Source organism: Lytechinus pictus, chromosome 5 (assembly GCF_037042905.1).
Source record: "Lytechinus pictus isolate F3 Inbred chromosome 5, Lp3.0, whole genome shotgun sequence".
NCBI classification, from domain to species: domain Eukaryota; kingdom Metazoa; phylum Echinodermata; class Echinoidea; order Temnopleuroida; family Toxopneustidae; genus Lytechinus; species Lytechinus pictus.
In genome coordinates, this window is record NC_087249.1 from 45,024,664 (window position 1) to 45,042,864 (window position 18,201).

At 34.5% G+C, this 18,201-nt stretch overlaps 1 protein-coding gene across 1 annotated transcript; it reads right to left on the minus strand.

Moving 5' to 3' along the window:
* Positions 1 to 8,034: 8,034 nt before the first annotated feature.
* LOC129261365 (monocarboxylate transporter 3-like) lies at positions 8,035 to 16,629 on the minus strand. Its single transcript, XM_064099082.1, has 4 exons — positions 16,100 to 16,629; positions 10,331 to 10,471; positions 9,295 to 10,194; positions 8,035 to 8,714 (listed from the first exon to the last, which is right to left on the minus strand). Exons 1-4 carry the CDS (start codon positions 16,326 to 16,328, stop codon positions 8,575 to 8,577), a joined length of 1,410 nt encoding a protein of 469 aa, XP_063955152.1. The 5' UTR covers positions 16,329 to 16,629; the 3' UTR covers positions 8,035 to 8,574.
* Positions 16,630 to 18,201: the final 1,572 nt, after the last annotated feature.

Below are 18,201 nucleotides of genomic sequence, written 5' to 3' on the forward strand. Positions count from 1 at the left end.
TTCAACTATTCATCATATAACTTGGCTCTTAAGTCAATTGAATTTTTCTAATTATTTTTTTTCTAAATTAAAAATAGAGATTGTTGAATAACAATTTTCTTGCAATTTTACTTTCCACCAGTAGAGGAACTACACAAAAATATACTTCATATAATCCATGTTTTTGAGCGCTATGGTGAATACATAAATGATCCCCAAGTTAGTAATGAAAAATAAATTGTAACTGTATGTAAATGAGTAGTTTTGGTTACAGAAGGGATATTTGGATGATTTTAGAATGTGTGTTGTATACTGCATATATCTAGATATACATTTCCCACAAGCAGTGTGGTTGCAGTGAACAAGTGAGATCGTATCAAAGCCATGAGACACCTTTGCATGTTCGACATCAGAATAAGGGTTAGCTGTTCATCTAATGGTAATGTTAACGACTTAAGAGTTATTCAAGGGAAGTAGTCAATAGCCTGTTAATGTATCATGAAAAAGTCATATATCCTAAGAGTATCATTACGTATAGGAAGGAATGCATGCGATAACATGTTAATGCCTCATGTGATAATGTAAAATGAGGTTCATTAATACCACTGACATACTGTGATTGCTTGGGGACAGTGTATCCTTACCCAAGAAAGTGAATGGTTCATTTTATTTGCCGATTATACCACTCTGTAGTGATAGAGTACTCCCTAAAAACCTTGTGCTCACTTTATCTCTCTTTAAAACGAACTAGGAGGCGCGGTGGGGGGGGGGGGGGGCTGACAATATCCCATGTTCTATTCCTGGACATTGGCTAATGTTGTTTCTTTAACCCCTTAAAATGATTTTATGAAAACTGCTCCAAATCCAATATCATCAGCAAGTACGTACATGTACTGTATAGCCTTCACCATATATGCTAGTATTGGGAAGCATTCAGGAAATTCGTGTTTTTTTTCTTTTAATGAAAATCGTATTATTTATCTAAGATTAATCATGGGGTTACCCTTTGCCAGTGTGGTAAAAAGTGATGATTCTTTTTTTAATTCGCTTTGCTAGATTTGGGGAAGAAAAAGGTTATGACTTTTAAAGGACAAGTCCACCCCATCAAAAAAGGTGATTTCATCAAAAATAGACAAATCCAACAAGCATAACACTGAAAATTTCATCAAAATCGAATGTAAAATAAGAAAGTTATGGCATTCTTAAGTTTCGCTTAATTTCGCAAAACTGTTGTATGCACATCCTGGTCGGTATGCAAATGAGGAGAGTGATGATGATATCCACTCCCTATTTCTTTTTTGTTTTATTATATGAAATATGAATTATTATAATTTTCCCCTCATTGTCAAGTGAAACAACGATTATTTTCTTTCTGAACATGTGGAATGAGCATTGTTTAATTCTATATGGTTCAATCAAATTGGTCCTTATTGTCAAATCTGTAAGAAATGAAATATTGTATCATTCAAACAATAAAACACAAAAGAAATAGTGAGTGAGGGACATCATCGACTGTCTCGTTGCATATGTCACCGAGTTGTGCATCACTGTTTTGTGAAAAATTAGCGAAAATTTAAATGTCATAACTTTTTTTAATTTTACTACCGATTTTGATGAAATTTTTAACGTTATGCTAGTTTGATTTTTCTTTATTTATTCAAATCAACATTTTTCTGTGGTGGACTTGATCTTTAGAATTTAATTAAGTGATTTATCCTATCGGTTCAAATTTCCTCCGATTAAATTTCTTTCATTATTATTTTTTCTTTGCTCAAATTAGAAAGTGAGGGGGAACGGGGAAAGAAAAGGAACATAATGGATATGGAGAGAGGGGGAAATAAAGGGAAAGAGAGAGAGAGAGAGACATAGAGAGAGAGAGGGGGAAGAAAAACAAGGGGAAGAAAAGAAGAAGGAAAATGGAGGGAGTAAAGAAGGGAAGGGAGTGAAAGAAAAAAAGGAAGAGAAGGGGAGATGGCCAAAAAAGGAAGGGGAAAGAGAAAAAAGAGAGGCGGAGTAGCAAAATAAGGGAAACAGAGAGAGGGAAGAAATGCAAATGAGGAAAGGGAATGCTATAGTATAAAAAAGATCGGCTTCTTGTAGGTTGATATACAAACAGAAGGATCGTTGAGCTTTTAATGTTTAAAGTTGTTTATTTTATGGTCCACGCTGAGGAAAAAGTTTTTACCAGCTTTTGGCATTTCTTGGCGACTTTACTAACGTTAGGCATCTCTTTCTTTTTCTGATCGTGATAGTCCCATCATTCCGAAAAAGTACAGTGCGTGCACCATTGAATTTTATTTATTTTCCATTCGTAAAACCATGCAAAATACAAATAAAATACATCAGATATAATTGCAAAATAAATATAAAATGAATACATATGAATGGCTGGATTGCCCACTCAGAGTGGTAATTATTACCACTCTGTTCTGCCTAGGGGTCCAGAACGTAATGAAATAGATCAACTGTATTGTACACATCATTAACAAGCATAAAAGAAGGACATTAAACGAAATATAAAGAAATGAAAACTAGACAATAGACATAAAACAAAATTCAAATTTCAAGCGCCATGGCGGCGCTTGCACTAGTACTAGTGCGTATTAACATTGTCGATGGTATCTTCAAATCTTCAGTAGACAGCTATGCAATACACATGTCACACACACGCCACATTGCACAAACCACAACACGTATTTCAGATGGACTCGGCTCACTGTGGACGTAGGGGGTGGGGAGGGGCGGGCGTCTTGGAAACCGCTGAATTTTGTGTCCACCAGGCTAAAATGAATGACTTGCCTCCTTTTTTTCGTATCCATATATTAATTTTATTTGTTATCTTATATATTTATTTTTGCCGTTAGCGAGTGGCGGGGTTTCACGGACCCCCCCCCCCCCCCCCCCGGTTAAAGGGATGATCCGGGCTGAAGATTATCTATATCTCAATAAATAGAGTAAAAGCCACAGAGCAAAATGCTGAAAATTTGATTAAAATCGGATAACAAATAACAAATAATATCTGGCGCAGATAATCTACCAGATTGAAGAGCGCCAACTAAACTCCAACACCAACCAACCGAAGTCATTTAATTTAAATATTTGCATTATTCCGGTGAAACAGTTCTAGGCATGTGTCTTCATGAATATTTATTAGGTGGGGTGATGATATCATATCCCTACTTGTTCTTTTGTATTTTTATTATATGAAGTTAGGTTTATTCAAAATTTCTCTACCATGAACTAAAGCAATTGGATTAAGTGAATTACTTATTTCTTGTTGCAACTTATTTCATAATATTGGAGACACATCATTTACACATTTATGAAAAAATGAAACAATCAGGATTTCATGCAATAACATAAGAAAACGGAAAGTGGGACAGTGATATCATCAACCCACCAAATGAATATTCATAAAGATGTGCCTAGAACTGTTTCATCGGAATAATGCAAATCTTTGAAATTCAATAACTTTGTTATTTGTTATCCGATTTTGATGAAATTTTCAGCATTTTTTTCTCCTTGAATTTTACTTTATTTATTTAAATATAAATATTTTCAGCTTGGAGCATCCATTTAAAGGAGAATGAAACTCTTGGAGCAAGTTAGCTTTTGTGAAAGCAGAAAAATAAAAGAATAAGATCAACAAAAGTTTGAGTAAAATAGGACTAGCAATAGAAGAGTTATGAGCACTTGAATGTCGGGATCACTAATGCTATGGAGATCCTCAAATTGGCAATGCGACCAAGATCTATTATGTCACAGATGAACAACTCTCCCCTTTTGGACACTGAAAATATACCCCAAAACATCTCTTTTTGCTCATTCTAATCATATGACAAACGATTCGTCAATGATATAATGTTGTGAAACCTCTGTACTTGTCCTCTCATAAAGAGAACACCTCACCTTGGGATAGACTCTATAAAAGTGATAATATAAGTGAAATAAGTACCTGCCATCGCATAGGGAGAAAATCAGAAGGGAAGGTGAGGCAGATTCTGGTTCGCCTTGTGTCAAGGAGCAAGAGAGATGCCATCCATGCTGGCCGTTTCAAACTGAAAGGGGATAGCAGCATGGATGGTGTATACATCAATGAGGATATTACCCCCATGAGATTTGCTGTCCTAAAGACAGCAGTCACAGCAAAAGCAAGTCCTCTTGTGAAGAGAGTGAGTACGCATAACGGGAACATTGTATGTAAGCTCACGGATGACAGTTACAAGACGATCGCTTCTCCGGACGATCTCTTCGATGTTGGCTTGGACACTATCAACTACCAAAACTTCAAGCTACATTATATGGAGTAATAACTTGACTAGCCTGCATATGTCTGATAAATATGCCTGATAAATATGAATAATGGATGATACAAATATTTCTTACGAGTTATTACCATGTAATATTGACAAAGTCCTAAATTTTGAGACATCCCTATCTTTGAAATTAACCCACATAAATATACGCTCTTTAGTGAAAAATATTGATAACCTTAGACTGTTGTATGAAGATAGTATGAATACTAAATTTGATATAATTGGCTTATCAGAAGTCTGGAATGCGTCTAATACCTCTGTTTTAAATTTACAAGGGTATACTCTTGACATGCTTGAAGTAGATGGTCGCAAGGATGATTTGAGAGGAGGAGGAGTCGGAGCCTATATTAAATCAAATTTGAAATATACTCGCTTAAGTTATGACATTGCCCATGCAGAATCTCTGTGGTTACAAGTTAATATTACTGATGAGCTAAAGATAATCATAGCCGTGATATATAGAAAACCAAATACAAATGTAAAATAATTCCAAGATAGTCTGTTAGATATACTACAAACAATTAAGGTAGATAAACGTAAGTGTGTACTGTTAGGTGATTTTAATGTGAATATTTTAAGTATAGAAGACATAGCTGATGACTTCACTTCTTCTCTACAATGTGTGAGTTTAGAACAATTAATAAAATCACCGACAAGAGTAACCAAGGACTCTTCAACTTTAATAGATCACATTTATTCAAATGTTGATACTGTTGAAACTCATTCAGGGGTCATACATACTGATATCTCTGACCATTTTCCAGTGTTTGTAGTATTCAAGAACATGGCCAAGTTATGTTCAAATCAAAAGAAAATTACCTATCGATGCTACAGAAAATTCAATATTGAACACTTTAAAGAAGACCTTTCTGTCTTCAACTGGGAAGAGGTATTAAACTGCCATGATGTAAATATTGCATACTCTACGTTTTGCAAGTCTTTCTCATATATATGTAACAAACATGCACCTATGAAAACTAAACAAATTGGAAAAAAGAAAGATATTAAAAAGAAGGTCTGGATAACTACAGGAATAATTAAATCAATACGTGTTAAACAGAAGTTATATGCAAAAGTCCTAAAGACAAACTACAATGAAGATATTGTGAAGAAATATAAAAAATATAGAAACTTGCTCACTACGATTTTAAAGAATGCAAAACGTACTTATTACACCAATTTACTATATGAAAACCGATGTAACACGAGTAAGACATGGGAAATCATTAATGAATTATTGGTTGGAAAGAAAAAAAATTCAAGGGTTGTTGAAGTAGACAGGCTTATCAAAAAGGTCAATGGAGACAATAACCTCATTACATCTATAAATGATATTGTCAATGAATTCAATAACTACTTTGTAAATATTGGTCCGAATCTAGCAGATACTTTGCCAAATGAAAATGTGTCACATAGACGTTACTTAGGGGCAAGAGTAAACAATTCTTTATTTTGGAAACTTGTGACTGAGGATGAGGTTTTTAATCATCTTGTAACTCTAGATGAAAAGAAAGCTTGTGGTCATGATAATTTACCAGCACGATTGTTAAGAGATAGTGCTGTTTACATTTCAGGTGTCCTGGCATATATCTTTAATTTATCTTTAGAATGTGGGAGGGTACCAGATGAAATGAAAATAGCAAAAGTTACGCCTATCCACAAAAAGGGACCAAAAGATGAACCTGGAAACTATAGACCAATATCTGTTTTGCCAGTGCTCGGAAAGGTTTTCGAAAAAGTAGCAAACGGGCGATTAGTACAGTTTTTAGAAACAAACAATGCTTTTTACCACCACCAGTATGGTTTTCGTAAGAAGTACAGTACTAAGTTGTCATTAATAAATTTGTCCAACACTCTCTTAAAAGCAATTGATGAGAGTAAAGCTACACTTGGGATATTCATTGACTTCAAAAAAGCATTTGATACGATCAATCATAATGTCTTAATCAACAAACTCTCTCACTATGGAATACGCGGTCTCCCGCTTAAATGGTTCGAAGACTATCTTAGAGGAAGATATCAGTTTGTTCAATATGAAGAGACTGTCTCTAAGAAAATGGAAATCACATGCGGTGTTCCTCAAGGTTCGGTTCTAGGACCTACATTATTTTTACTGTATATAAATGATCTACCATCTGTTTCTAATTATTTCAATTTCAGATTATTTGCAGACGATTCTAATCTATTTCATACCTTCCCAGCTGGACAAGATGAAATTGATGTAAATGAAGTCAATATTAACATAAATAAAATACAAGAATGGTGTGTTGCAAACAAGCTTACTATCAACTCTATGAAAACGAAATTCATGTTGATTGGTAGCAGAAGGAAAAATATTAGACTAGCTGGTAAATTGGAAATAGCCGGAGAGGAGATTGAAGAGGTTAATGAAGCAACTTTTGTAGGTATAACAATAGATAAACATCTAACTTGGAAGAACCATATTAGAATAGTTAATTCATGTATACGTAAAAGAGTAGGAATTATATTTCGGTTGCGACATTTTGTACCAAAATATACATTAGTATTATTATACAAGGCATTCATAGAGCCACACATAACTTATGGAATCGAGGTGTGGGGGAGTACTTACAAGAGTAGCTTAAATTGTATATTTTACACCCAAAAAATGGCAGTACGTGCCATCACATTCAGTGAGTGGCGAGCTCATACACGTGTATTATTTCAGAATTTAAAGATCCTAAATGTATTTGAAATGCACAATTTATCTATATGTACCTTCATGTATGACCTGGGTAATAATAACTTACCTCACTCTTTAGTAGATTATTGCGATGTAATAGAGCATAGATACCCAACAAGACAAAAAGAAGGTCGACAAGTACATTTACCAAAATTACGGACTACTCAAGGACAATTCTCTCTATCTTTCTTAGGAAGTGATTACTGGAATAATGTACCATTAGCCATCAAACTAAAAGTATCCAGAAACGATTTCAGGAATTCATTACAAAATCATTTATTAAATCAATAACTTATCATATTGCTCTGTATATAACATAAAATGTTACACTCATAATTTTATTTTGTTTTTTTGTAGTTGTTGTTTTTGTTGTGTTTTAAAAAAAAACATACTTTAAAGTTCAATATTCGCCTATATTACTAATATGTGTAGGGGCCAGGCTCGACTAGCACTTGTGCTATTTTCTGGTCCCTTTTATCAGCTCTTAACATATACATGTATGTTTCATTTCTGTAATATTTATATGCATGACATAATAATGTAATATGTGAACATCTGTAAATATGTTGTTATCGTTGGTGAATAAAAAATCAAATCAAATCAAATAAAAAAAAAAAGTAATGAGGGAGTTGTACGTGTGTGACATCACAGATCTTGGTCGCATTGCCAATGGGAGGATCTACAAGGCATTAGTGATCTCAATATATTCAAATGCTCATAACTTTCTTATTATTCATTCAATCTTCCTCAAACTTTCAACAATATGTTTCTTTCATTTTTCTCTTTGATATGGATTTAGCTGGTTTCAAGGGTTTCATTCTCCTTTAAGGGTTTGTTAATCGCAGCTAAAAGTAGGTTAAGTTTAATATATTGTACATGTATATGATAAAAAAAAAATCGAACAAGACTGCAGCAGTATTCAAACTCACACGCGCGCGCGAACGCATACACTCACACACACACACACACACACACACACACGCACACATACATATATATACGTATATTTATATGTATGCAGATAAACAAATGAAATAAATTTAATATTGATTTATTGAAAATTAATAATAGATAACAATAATTAACGAGTGCATAAATGAATATATAGATATTATCAAATACAAAAAACGATAAATAAATATATATAAATAAATGTATGCATAGCAGTTCGTACCATTACGAAATTAGCTTATTCGATAAGTGAAAAATAATTGGTGTAATGTCCATGAGACCTACGCATCATCAGAGTAAATCACTTTTTTGAAAAGAAACCTAAAAGGAAATTGTTGAACTATAGTCGGAAATTCATACAACTAGTGTATTAAAACATTTTACCTGTAATTTTATAATCCGCTTAATCAAACCCTTACGAGAAAAAAAAACCCAGGTTGAAAGGCGACCTTTTTTTTCTTCTAGGTGCCGACGACGCGTCCCGACGTTTGGATGCTTGAAACAGGGCCATTTTCGTTGCCTTTCCTCGACAAAGAGAGTGACTTTCCCATCTTTTCAATGGCTTGCAAATATCACTAATTGATATTTATATTAAAAGCAAAAAAAAAATACCCTATTGAATCATTATAGTTCTCTGCTCTTGCTAGGTCCTGGTCGCTTCTTGATGGCCAGAAGTAAGATAAAGATGCCGACATTAGTCGCTTCCAATACGCCGAGGATATAGAAGTCTGTCTCAATGGATTGCGTCAAATCGTACAGCGATCCTGTGAAATAGAATCAATCCCAACAAAAGAGAACACCAACCTCAAATTAAATGAATAAAATAACAAATCATATGATTTATGTTTATAAAATTATTCATAATATTATGTTGTATGCAGATCTATACGAACAAAAATACTAATATCTCTCCTATAAATCAAACAGGCTATGTAGATGAAAGCTTTCTTGGATAGGCCTTCACCAGAGATGTGGGTTTTTTTTTCTCTTTGTCTCCTTTCATTCCCCCCCCCCTCATCTCACTTGTTAGACTATACAAATGATTTTTAATCAATCCAGAGCATGTTTAGTGGCGATCCGAAATTATATTATACTAATGATTTAGTCCTTGTGTATAAAACCTCTCTCTCCGTATCAGAAACCCTCCCTCCCTCCTTCATCAGCTCCTCATAATCTTTCTCTCATATTCGTAGCAATCACATAAATCCGTATGACCCCCCCCCCCCTCCCCTGCATTCTTTGTGGAATTGGTCATTTTGCTGCGCCTCATTTGAAGCCCTAACACCATGATCCCTAACGTATCACCCGATGGCACAGTGACAAGCCTTTCTTAAATTGACCTACCAGTAATGTAAACAGACAGGACTGCTATGGCGCCTTTGCAAAGATATGAGATAGAAATAGCTGTGGGAAACACATCTGGCTTGACGACGTTGGACACCAATGCTTCAATAAGCATGCTTCCGTAAATGCCGATACCCAGGAAGAAGGAGCATAACACGATGTAAGAGTAAGACGTCCTCAAGGGTAGAAGAAACAGCATCAGCGACGTTAAGGAGCAGAACGCGATGTATTGACCAGACACCCAAGTCGGATAAAAGTACGAGATGACAGTGCTGAACACCCTGGCAACTAATCCTCCGACCGCTGCCACAGTTCCCACGAAGACTGCTTTGGATTCAGGGATCCCGACGGAGATTGCAAAGGGTACGATGAAAATGGTCCAGCTGATGACAGTAAACGCAAGCAGGAGGTCACATGGCAAAATGAAAGCGATGAAAAACTTAGCTTCACTAATGAATGTCTTTAGATCTGACAGCATTTTCAAGATTCGTCTTCGTATGCCTGCATGATACCCATTGGCGTCAGTATTTGGATTAGTGCATCCCTCTTTCGAGTTTGGTAAATATTCAGTGTTTTCAGATATTTTCCTTTCATCGCATCTTTCTGTGCCCGCTACCTTCAAAAGGTGTTCACAAGCCGGAGCAGGTGGCCTCTTTTGAATTTCCTCTGGCAATTTGAAGACAAGACCGAATGGTAACTTGTTAAGGCAAAGACCGCCTAAAACGAGAAGGGCTTTATGTGGTCCGTAGGCTTCGAGCAGGACATTAGTTAGGATGGGTAATATAAGAATTCCTGTTAGGGAACCCACAAAGACAAAGGAGCTGGCGAATACAAAATCTTGTTTGTAGTAACGGTGTAGACATATGACTGCTGGAGTTAGTACCATACATTCACCAATACCTGTAGAAACGAAAGACACAAAAAGCGTTGGATATGATTATTGGATGGGAACATCTTAAGCATGTTAATTATTTAACTTGTCAACGCAATCGGCCATTTTTTCTGTTTGTTTTAAAGAGACCTTTATCGTTCTTACCGAAGAAAAAGAAGAGGGTTGCTAGGCCCGAGGTTGTACGAGCGAAGGATGACGTTGTAATGGCAACTCCAGCTATCAATCCCCCAGCTGTTGATATCTTGTTTAGACCAAACTGGTTAACCAGTGGCTGCACAATTACCGCTGCGAATAAAGAAGGAGAATTATGTCAGATTTCTGGTAGCCCTCTTGAATCATGTAAAGCAGCCAGCACTGTAATATGTAATATCGATGTGGCAGATATGGCAAGTTCCGACTCGGAGTCCTCGTATAATTCACAGAAGAAGCACGGATCTATTTAAACTATTTGAGCCACATGGCTGATTTGCTTGTTTGTTATGTTAAAACAGTAGTCCAGTACATTTTATTTAAGGCACTTGCCGGCTTAAAACGAATCACGAATTTCAATTTCATTTTATTTTCCCAGCGTGTTTGTCCCATTGGAGACACTGTTAGAAAAAAAATTGCATCGAAATCCAAAAAATCGCCAAAAATCCAAAACCCGAGTAATTACGCACGCGCACGCGACCCGACTGATTAGTATAAGAAGTTGGTAACGCATGATGATCGTTCGTAAATCGATAATAGTGATAGTAAATGTTGATCTTTAAACAATTACTAGTAGTCAAAGATAGAGGAGGCATAACCTTGTTTTTTCATATATACAATATTTTTTAATGGTTTTTGTCAATTCGAGGGTGCTGATTCAGAATCTGAATGACGTGTTACGATACTGCAAGAAATAACAATGAAAATTTAGTTTTAAATTTGATTTCCTTTTTTTATTACAGGAAATGGATCATACAATAAACAAAACGAAAATATGTATTTTCGTATGTATATGTATTGATCTTACATTTCTTGAAATGTCAGTTCTGATTATAATCCAAAGTTATTATAGTCCTGTATTGAATCCAGATAAAATCCGAGTTGGTTGGCGAAGATTCCTTAAATCAAAGTTCACAATGATGGCGATGATGAAATTGATGTTGAAGCACGATGAATAACAAGAGTCACTGTAACGAGTTGAAATGTCTGTGAAGACGATGCTGATGATGATTAACAGTCAATTTCAGCAATCCATGGGTTGAAAAGCGTTCATTAAAACAGTTTGATGATCTCGATGAGAACTGAGAATTCCTCTCTCAAAGTAACTGCAAGCAGTTCAATGATGGCGTGCAAATAATTCCACAGAAGATAAACGTTGTATTCCAGTTGGAAATAAACTATGCTCTGACATAAAGTATGGCGTGAAACTCTGAGTTCTGATCTGATATGATGATGTCCTTGAAGAAACTGCCAGCTTATATACATAAATTTTCACTATTCTGGAAGCTTCTAGTATTGTCTACAAAAAGAACATTCTGCCAATTTCTAGAGCAGTCTAATTTTAGAACATTCTTGAATGACCTCAGTGAAATTAACAATGTAAACAACATAGCTAATCCTATTGTTCTTTTCACTGCAGGCAGGCCCTAATGTCTACATTCCAGAAATAACAGATCACTCAGCCTATTAAAAGCATGCCTAACAAAGCTTAACTGAGACATTCTGGAATATTCTTAATCATTATACGCTATGAATATCCTTAAAGAGGAAATAACGAAATAAATGAATGTAATTGCTCTTTCAATTCTTATATATAACAGATGCCACTCGTGTAACCTTGAGCATTTTCTGTAAATTGGCAAAATTCAATGTGGCCGCCAAAATAGTCAAATTACCCTTGAAAATCATAAAATTGCCCGCACATTGGCTATAAAATACGGGTAATTGTGTTGCAGGAGTGACATACTCTCTGAAAAATGATTTTTCCTTTTTGAATATTTATTTTTTTGATATTCAAAATGGCCGCCATATAGACCCTTGTATATGGATGGGGAAAATTAATTTTCAAAAAAGTGAGCACTAAAATGCAAGTAATTGTGATCTATGAGTGAAGTAATGTCTGAAAACATGATTGCTACCGAAATATGAAGAGTTTAGTTGCAAAAGGGGTTAGGTCCACTTTGGACCATTCCGAGAAAAACCATGTTTTTTATTCTCATTTATTGCAATAGTCTTATGAGAAACTAAATTGTCATGATGTACTACCCTATCATGTGAACATAAAATTGGGTATAAAAGAAATCTACCTGTCTTCAATTTTTTTCATATATATCTTTAAAAAAATTATCATTGTGGACCTAACCCCTTTTGCAACTAAACTGAAATGAATCCAATCTCTTTTGATTAAAAAAGTGATTTTTCTTTGCCACTTTCATTCACGTTTTCATTTGAATTTCAAATTTTCTTTCGTATCATCAGAGTGACTAAAAATTTAGAGGTTTAGAGACAGAAAACAATAAAATTTATGAAAAATTGACCTAACCCATTTTGACAAATGAGTTCCTCAGAAGAGTTTTGTTCCAAAAGGGGTTAGGTCCACTCCAAGAAAATAATTTTTTTGATTTTCCCACATTGCAATATTCTTATGCGAAACTGAATTTTCATGATACCCTTCCATGAGAACATGAAATTGGGTATAAAAGAAATCTACCTGTCTTCATATATTTTATGATATACTTTTCCAAAAAAAATTGTGTTTGGACCTAACCCCTTTTGCAACTAAACTGAAATGGACCTAAACCCCTTTTGAAAAAAAGTGGCTTTTCTTTGCCATTTTAGTTCACTTTTTAATAGGAATTTCAACTTTTATTTGGTATCATCTCATAGAGCTACTAAAAATCTATACATTGAGACATAAAAATCAAATTTGATGAAAAATGGACCTAACCCCTTTTGCAAGTGAGCTCTTCATATGTAATCTGTTGTCGTGACTGTAATAAATGATGCATTTTTATATTCAAAATGACCTTCAAAAGCCATAACACTGGTTATGTAAAATGTGAATGGGTCAAATAAAATCACAAGAGTGAGCATCAAAGTGCATTTTATTAAGATAAACGAATGGAATACTGACTAAAAACATATTGCTAACGAAATTCATTATTTTAATATGCCTGTAAAAGGTCCTGCATTTTTATATTGGGAATGGCCGCCAAAGACCCTAACAGTACTATGTACAATATGTGAGAGAGGACAAAAACAATCACAATAGAGTGAGCACTAAAATGCATGTATCTGTGGTAAATAAGTGGAATACTGTTTAAAGATAACATTTTAACAAAATATATAATTCAGGTTTCATGTTTATGTTAAATACTGTGTTTTTACTTTAAAAATGACCGCATTGGACGTTGACTGTATTATCGTACAATCGAACTGGGAAATCGATTTTCACTATAAAATGCATGTAATTGTGATCTATGAGTAAAATATTGGCTGACAACATAATTCCTAACAGGATATATCATTTCTTTTGCCAGGTACTGTATTTTGAAAGTCAAAATGGCCGCTATAGGCCCTATCGGAATTATGTACAATGTGAATGGGGACAAATAATGTTAACAGAATTTGGCTTTGCTTGACTAAATGGTATTGTATGAGTGAAATATTGTCTAAAAACATGATTTCTAACGAAGTATATCATATCTTATGTCATTTAGGGGATATATTTTAAAAATTCAAAATGGCTGCAATATGCCCTATAGTGAAAATTATTTCTCCACATTCAAATTTTACATAATACGATAAGGGCCGATGGCAGCCATTTTCAATTTCAAAATGCAGCATTATCACTTTAGTGACACAAGATAATGATATATTTCGTTAGATACCATGGTTTAAGATAATATTTCAGCCTTACGTCACAATTATATGCAATATTTATTGTTAAACAAATGAAAGCCAAATTCTGTCAAAGTTATATATTTCCATTAACAATGTACATAAAACTCTTAGGGCCTATGGCAGCCATTTTGAATTTCAAAGTACACCTTCATGACCAATATGTGATGTATTTTGTTAGAAATCATGTTTAAGGCACTATTAGTAGGATCCATGGTTACGCTGTAAAAATATTGGGTAAAATTATAACCGGCACGACGGTAATTATGTGTCCAACCAAGTTGGGGCAGTATTTTACCCAATGCGAGAAGCATATTGGCCAGTAAGGTTAAAAAGATAAGCAGCAATTACTTTAGAATGAGCAAAAATGCCCAAGAGAAATGCCGAAAGTTTGTTGGACACATAAAGACCCTCACGGAGCATTTTTACCCAATATTTTTCGAGTGTAGGGCTTGTTATAGCGGCCATTTTTAAATGTCAAAATACAGTATTTATTACCTACATGGCAGAATGAATGCTATATTTCATGAAAATCATGTTTTCAAACAATATCTTACTCATACAACGGAATCACATGGATTTCATAGTCAAGCAAATCAAAATTCTTTGAAGAAAATGTATATCCATTTACATTGTAGATAATACTGTCAATACCATTTTGAATTTCACAATACAGCATTTATCACATGCATGACAAAAGAAATGATATGTTTCGCTAGAAAACATGATTTCGGACAATGTTTTACTCGTAAATCACTATTACATGCATTTTATGATTCTTGCTCTTGTGAAAATGGTTTCTCCATTAGCATTGAACATAAGACAGATAGGGTCTATATATGGTGGCCATTTTTAATTTCAAAACACAGCATTAATAAATAGAAAAGGAAATTATATGTCTCGTCAAAATTCATGTTGTCAGACATTCCTTCACCCATACTTTGCAATTATTGGCATTTTATAGTCAAGCAAATCCAAAATGTTTCAAAGTTACGTGTTCCTTTTTATATATTGTACACAATATAAAGGGTCTATGACAGCAACTTTGAATATCATAATACAGTATTTTTTACATATATAGTATAAGAATTACATATTTTTGTAAATAATCATGTTTTCAGACAGTAGTCCACTCATAGATCACAATCACATGAATTACTAGTGCTCTTGTTTTAAAATTATTTTTCCCCATTCATATTCTACGTAATAGAGTATACAGGGGACTATGGCGGCCATATATATCAAGGAAATAGATATTTTGTCAAAATCTTTTTTTTTCACTCCTGCAACACAACTACATACATTTTATGGTCCATTTGCGGGTAATTTAATGATTTCCATGGGAAATTTGCATATTTTTGGCGGCCATACTGGATTTTGCCAATTTGCAGAAAATGCTCAAGGTTACACGAGTGGAATCATTCAGATTCGGAATTAGCACCCTCAAATTGACAAGAAACCATAAAAAATATTGTATATATATTAAAAACAAGGTTTAGCCCAATTGCTATGGGGCCTATGATATCTTTATACTAATAGAAATAATATGAGATTTCCAAGAGAGATGTTCGTTTAAAGTTACACCAAGGAATTATATATTGTCAACCCGTGTGATAAGATTACCACCAATGTGAACATCAGGAAGATTAGATGGGACATTCCTTCCTTTTGTTCGAAAGATCATGTATTTGGTATTCTCAAGATTTAGAAATAATTTGTTGCAAGCAATCCATTTGTTTAATTTATCCAATTCAATATTTGCTGACGATACACAAGATGATGTATGTTTTTATGTAATATTGACACAGTGGTATCATCAGCAAATAGAGAAAAGTTAGGACTCAGAGAACAATAATATCATTTATGCAAACAAGAAAAAAGAAGAAGAAGAAGTGGGCCTGATATAGCCTAGACTAAATTATTTTAGAACTAAAAATATCTATTTGCTGCCCTTGTTGGGAGCTGTCACATGGGGTAGTTTAATATGTAGGCATATAAGATTGAGTACAATGCTATAAGTTTGAGCAAGATGTAAAACTTTACCACCAATATGTGACACCGTCCATGGCAGAGAAAATATCACACCAACAGTTGCAAAATTGCTGTTTAGCTGGAAAACCATTGGTGTGAGAAGAACTCCAAACGCTTTGATAATACCAGCTTCAAGAAAAAAGAAGAAAAATGCTGCCAGCAACACGAGATGACGATATGGATCTGATGATTTGTCGTCATCATCAATCCGTTCTCGATCAGATCGCCTCTCCGACGACATTTTAAATATCGTTATAAGATGACAACACCATGATGACGTTTATTGTACCGCTCTATAGGAAGAAAAATATGGACTTCTGGAATTGTCCTAACGAAATGCTAACGGTTTATATGCTTTATAAAGTTGTGAAATAGTATACGTGTTTATTATTACTTTCTGTTGAATCATCCATTATAGTGGATTTGCTTCAATGAAAATGGTATTTGTTGACGTTCAAAACGCTTTATAAAGTTTGGTAGATAGAAAAACAACCGCAATTGAAATGTTATGTTTACAACATTATATATAGCTCACTTGCGTAAATCCAAGCAGTGAACCTTTTGTTCAGGAGAGGGTGATCTATATTGTGTCACCCCCTCCACTCGAATAATCCTTTAATCCTCCTTAAAGGAGAATGAAACTCTTGGAGCAAGTTAGCTTTTGTGAAAGCAGAAAAATCAAAGAATAAGATCAACAAAAGTTTGAGTAAAATAGGACTAGCAATAGAAGAGTTATGAGCATTTGAATGTCGAGATCACTAATGCTATGGAGATCCTGCCATTGGCAATGCGAACAAGATCTATGATGTCACAGATGAACAACTCTCCCCTTTTGAACACTGAAAATATACCTCAAAACATCTCTTTTTGCTCATTCTAATCATATGACAAACGATTCATCAATGATATAATGTTGTGAAACCTCTGTACTTGTCCTCTCATAAAGAGAAAACCTCACCTTGTGATAGACTCTATAAAAGTGAGAATATAAGTGAAATAAGTACTAAAGTAATGAGGGAGTTGTACGTGTGTGACATCACAGATCTTGGTCGCATTGCCAATGAGAGGATCTACATGGCATTAGTGATCTCAATATTCAAATGCTCATAACTTTCTTATTATTCATTCAATCTTCCTCAAACTTTCAACAATGTGTTTCTTTGATTTTTCTCTTTGATATGGATTCAGCTGGTTTCAAGGGTTTCATTCTCCTTTAATAATAATAGAGGGTAGCCTCCATACGATCCCTCGCATCACTGCAACCTTATTATTACGCATAGTACTTCATACATTCACTCTGGGTCATGACCCATCATGGTCGTTTGGTTCTCGCTTTCCAAATAATTTGGATATTGAGAACTAGTCGACCCTGTTGGGTCGTTACCTATAGTGTATTGTTCCATCAAATCTACTAATTCCTTCTCAATGAAGTCTTCAACGATTATACAAATCGCTCATCCAGTTGGAAGTATTGCGGCCTCCGCTCACACCCGACTATGTATTCACAGTACCCATCAAAACAGCATCTTAACAGTGTGGGTAAGCTTTTTCACACATGATTCCATACTCTGTATAAGTAATGCTAGAACCAAAATATACACAAATATTTGATTTCAAGGAGATACTTTTTGATTATTTAAATGCAAAGCTTTTTTCCACTTTATCCATTTACATCTGACCTTATAGTCCGGGTTATAATTGAGCAAGGTGCCACACAGAAAAGGAGAAATTTTCATACAGTGCTTCTAGACCATTTTTTTAAGCTGAATATGAATATATGAGGTAACCAGGCTGTATCCTGAAAATTAAGCCGTGAGGGCGCTTTTTTCAAAATGGCCGCCAAAATTTCAGAACATTTGAATTTTCGTACATAGATTTTGACATACACTTTCCATCGCCACAAAACTAGTGTCATATGAAAGACAAATAAATTCCCCACAATTTGGTACTATTTATAGGTGATAAGTTGGTCATTTGGCTGAGATTTTTAGTAGAAAACTACATTTTTTGTCATTTTTTCCCAAAAATTGAAAATTTTGCAAATACATGATTTTACATAATTCTAAAAAAAATTAATCAATTACCTTGAAATGTTCCAGAAAACTTTTTTGATA

Excerpts from the sequence above, each read along its gene's own strand:
- LOC129261365 (XM_064099082.1), bottom strand. The coding sequence starts at position 16,328 with ATGTCGTCGGAGAGGCGATCTGATCGAGAACGGATTGATGATGACGAC. Across the intron at positions 10,195-10,330 it reads AACCCTCTTCTTTTTCTTCG|GTATTGGTGAATGTATGGTA; the intron begins GTAAGAACGATA and ends TCGTTTCTACAG. Across the intron at positions 8,715-9,294 it reads CCTGTCTGTTTACATTACTG|GATCGCTGTACGATTTGACG; the intron begins GTAGGTCAATTT and ends TCTATTTCACAG.